This window comes from Contarinia nasturtii, unplaced genomic scaffold (genome assembly GCF_009176525.2).
Source record: "Contarinia nasturtii isolate CC-2019 unplaced genomic scaffold, AAFC_CNas_1.1 Cnas_scaffold_4059, whole genome shotgun sequence".
NCBI lineage: Eukaryota > Metazoa > Arthropoda > Insecta > Diptera > Cecidomyiidae > Contarinia > Contarinia nasturtii.
In genome coordinates this window covers 1-3,198 of record NW_022201355.1, presented here as the reverse complement: position 1 = coordinate 3,198, position 3,198 = coordinate 1, and the positions used below count along the sequence as shown (strand labels likewise).

The window sequence follows — 3,198 nt, the reverse complement described above, 5'->3', positions numbered from 1 at the left end:
GGAGTTCGGTGGAGCGCAGCTGTGTATGTTCAATATCTTTTGGGAAATAAATATTCGTTCGGTAAAGAAAGAAATTTGAAAACAGTGCGGAAAAGTTAGACCTACGTATGTAAGTTCTTTTTTATTTACGCAGGCAATATACAGGAAATCGAAGAATTAATAAGAAATGGAGTAGATGTTAATATCAAAAATAGTTACGGTGCTACACCTTTATATTTTGCGGCGCTAAAAAGTAAGTTCATACTCAGTTCATCGCATTGACAAAATACAATGGCAAATATGTTTTAATCTATTTTTCTCCAGATCAATCTAATGTAGTTGAGTTGCTGATAAGAAATGGTGCTGATGTCAATGCTAAAGTTAGTCAATTCGGCGATAGCCCGCTTTATATAGCTTCTTTTGAAGGTAACAAAAAGCAAGTATATTGCTTGATGTATCATCATTCATCAAGCTTTAAAATTGTTTTCGGTTTGTTTGTTGGTTTCTGTAAATGTGACATAACTCAAGGCTCTGCAACGAATACTATGTGTAGTTTTTCATTTACTCTCAAATGATGTTCAACGATTTGAATCAATGTCAGTACAAAAAAAAAATGAAATGTCCGTGCCTATTGCATGTCCGAATGTCCGAGCTTTTCTCGGACAAAAATGTGCCCGAACCATAAAAAGTCGGACAAATTGTTGTCAGTGGCTACCTCTATGTCCGAACAGTTCTCGGACGTCCGACGGAATTGTGAATACTGAATAGTAGCTCTAGTACAACGAACTACTGAATATATATCTGTGTATTTCCATGAATTTTCAAGTAATAGTCGCTATAGCTCAGTTCAAAACCTACCATTTTGATTAAATTGGTTAGTTTTTCTGCCGATCCCTGAGGGTTGAAAATATTTTTTTAAATGTCACTTGTTTATGCATCGAACATCAAGCATTACTTCCAAGTAAAGTCGCCAACTTTTCTACGTACACTTTTGACGTTTCAAAATAAATGCCGAAAAATGAGAGAAGTTCTGCCAACTGCACATACAATCGTATGACTATATTGGAAAAAAAGCAATGTTCCCAACCAATTGTCAATCGTACATGTAGAAATGTGGGGGCAAACTGTACATTGGCAGTGTATTTCTAATAAATATGTTTGTAAGATAATGATTCTTTTAATCAAATTAAGGTCATGAGCGTGTCGCTGAAATATTAATCGAAAACGGTGCAGATGTAAACATTAGAAAAAACAGCGGATCTGCACCAATTCATGGAGCTGCTCAGGAAGGTAATTTAAAATCAATTAATTTTCTATAGATAACAGAAGTTAAAAAATATTTATATCAAAATCATTTTCGTAGGCCATGAGCGAATTGTGGATTTGTTGCTTAAAAAGGGGACTAATGTTAACAGTCTAAATAACGAAGGATCGACGCCTTTGCTTATGGCTTCGTACAAAGGTAGTACAATTGAAATTGATGTCACTTCTGTCAAATCGTCAAAATGCAAATAAATGTTTCTATATCTTTTCCTTCAGGTCAATCTGATGTAGTTGAACTGTTGATAAGAAATGGTGCTGATATTAATTTAAAAAATATCCCCGAAGAAAGTGCAATTTACTTGGCCACATTAAAAGGTAATCAAAAATTTAAATATATTCAATAAATGTATGTGAGAATATGTTTTTTTAATCAAATTAAGATCATGACCGTGTCGTTGAAATATTAATCGAAAAAGGTGCAGATGTGAACATTAGAAGAAAGGACGGCTTTGCACCAATACATGCAGCTGCTATGGAAGGTAATTTTAAATTAAATGAATCTTTAAATAAAATGTCTTACATACGTAAGATGAACTTTTCCGCACTGTGATCCACAAAATTCATTTATAACTTATTACTTTTCCGCACACCTAGTGTAGGGAAGGTATTGTATTAGGCCAAAAAATTAAAGTCATCCCAAAACATGTTTTCTATGCATATTTAATGTAGAAAACACGATTGGAGATGATTTTGGGGCATATTAATGTGCGTCGCTGTGTGTGATGTGTCCTGTGACCTGTGACCTGTGACCTGTGTCCTGTGTCCTGTGGCGTGTTGCCAAAATTTGTTAACTCGATAAATCTTCTTCCAAAAACTCAATTCAAATTCTGACTTTGCAGGATGATTTGGGACTACTAGGAGACGTGCTGATTAGTTTTTGAGCAATATCTGTTGACCGGTGTAATTTTTTTTGGTCCGAATGGAGTACCCACATCCCACATCCATACATTTTTTTATAATTTCTCAACCATTTTGGTGACACGATAGTTTCGTGCTCGGACATGAAATTCAAAATGTGACTTCACGAAGTGATTGGGCACTACGAGGAATAGATCTGGTCAAATTTTCAACGACATTGATTGATCGGTGTAAAACTTAGACTCTGAAGAGGCACTTATGAGAAAAATGCCTTAAAATGATATTCTTTCAATTTGAACGTTGAATGAATGTGTAGTGGGGGGTTTTTTGGCACGAGAAACCCGAATCTGATGTTAGTTTTAAGATGCAATCAATTTTTCACACACTTTTCATACAAAAATCCACAAAAAATTTCATTTTTGTATGAAAGACTTGCCTTTGTGGTACCGTAATGATCTGAAACTTTGAACAGGCTATTTTTGGATTGAAATTTCTTTAAACTTGGTGTGATTATTTATTTTGATAAGAAAATAATATTCACAAGTTTTCACGATAATTTAAGTTACTGCAACCATACAAAGACCATGATTTCAGTTTATTCCCAAAATTTCGGTTCCATGGGGAAAAGTCAGCTTGCGTACGTAAGCCTCTTTATCTTTTACTTGAATTTGAACTCACGAAAAACTGAATCTGACATTAGTTTTGCGATACACATAATTTTTGACACACTTTTTATATAAAAATTACTTAAAATGGGAATTTTGGAATGGAATCAATCCTTGCATGACGACGTGAAACTTGACACAGGGTATTTTTTCACAAAAAGCCAAAGCATGGCAGTAGTGACAGTTGGGCAACGCAGCATTGAATAATGGCACAAATTTGTGCTCAACAATGGCACAAATTTGTACCAGCAACCAATAGGGTTGCTATAGTTCATCTGGCAACCGATGCGAGCGCGTCGGTCATTTTTTGTCACTGCCGTGCTTTGCAAAAAGCCAACATTCTGGAAGTTTGAAAATATTTCAATACAATTTA

At 34.9% G+C, this 3,198-nt stretch overlaps 1 protein-coding gene across 1 annotated transcript; it reads left to right on the top strand.

The window, feature by feature from the left end:
• Nucleotides 1–133: 133 nt before the first annotated feature.
• Nucleotides 134–1,781, top strand: LOC116350278 (ankyrin repeat domain-containing protein 29-like; the record flags this gene model as incomplete). Its single annotated transcript, XM_031782030.1, has 6 exons — nucleotides 134–232; nucleotides 304–405; nucleotides 1,171–1,269; nucleotides 1,343–1,441; nucleotides 1,519–1,617; nucleotides 1,683–1,781. Coding segments are annotated over 6 exons (597 nt in total), but the record flags the coding sequence as incomplete, so codon positions are not given.
• Nucleotides 1,782–3,198: the final 1,417 nt, after the last annotated feature.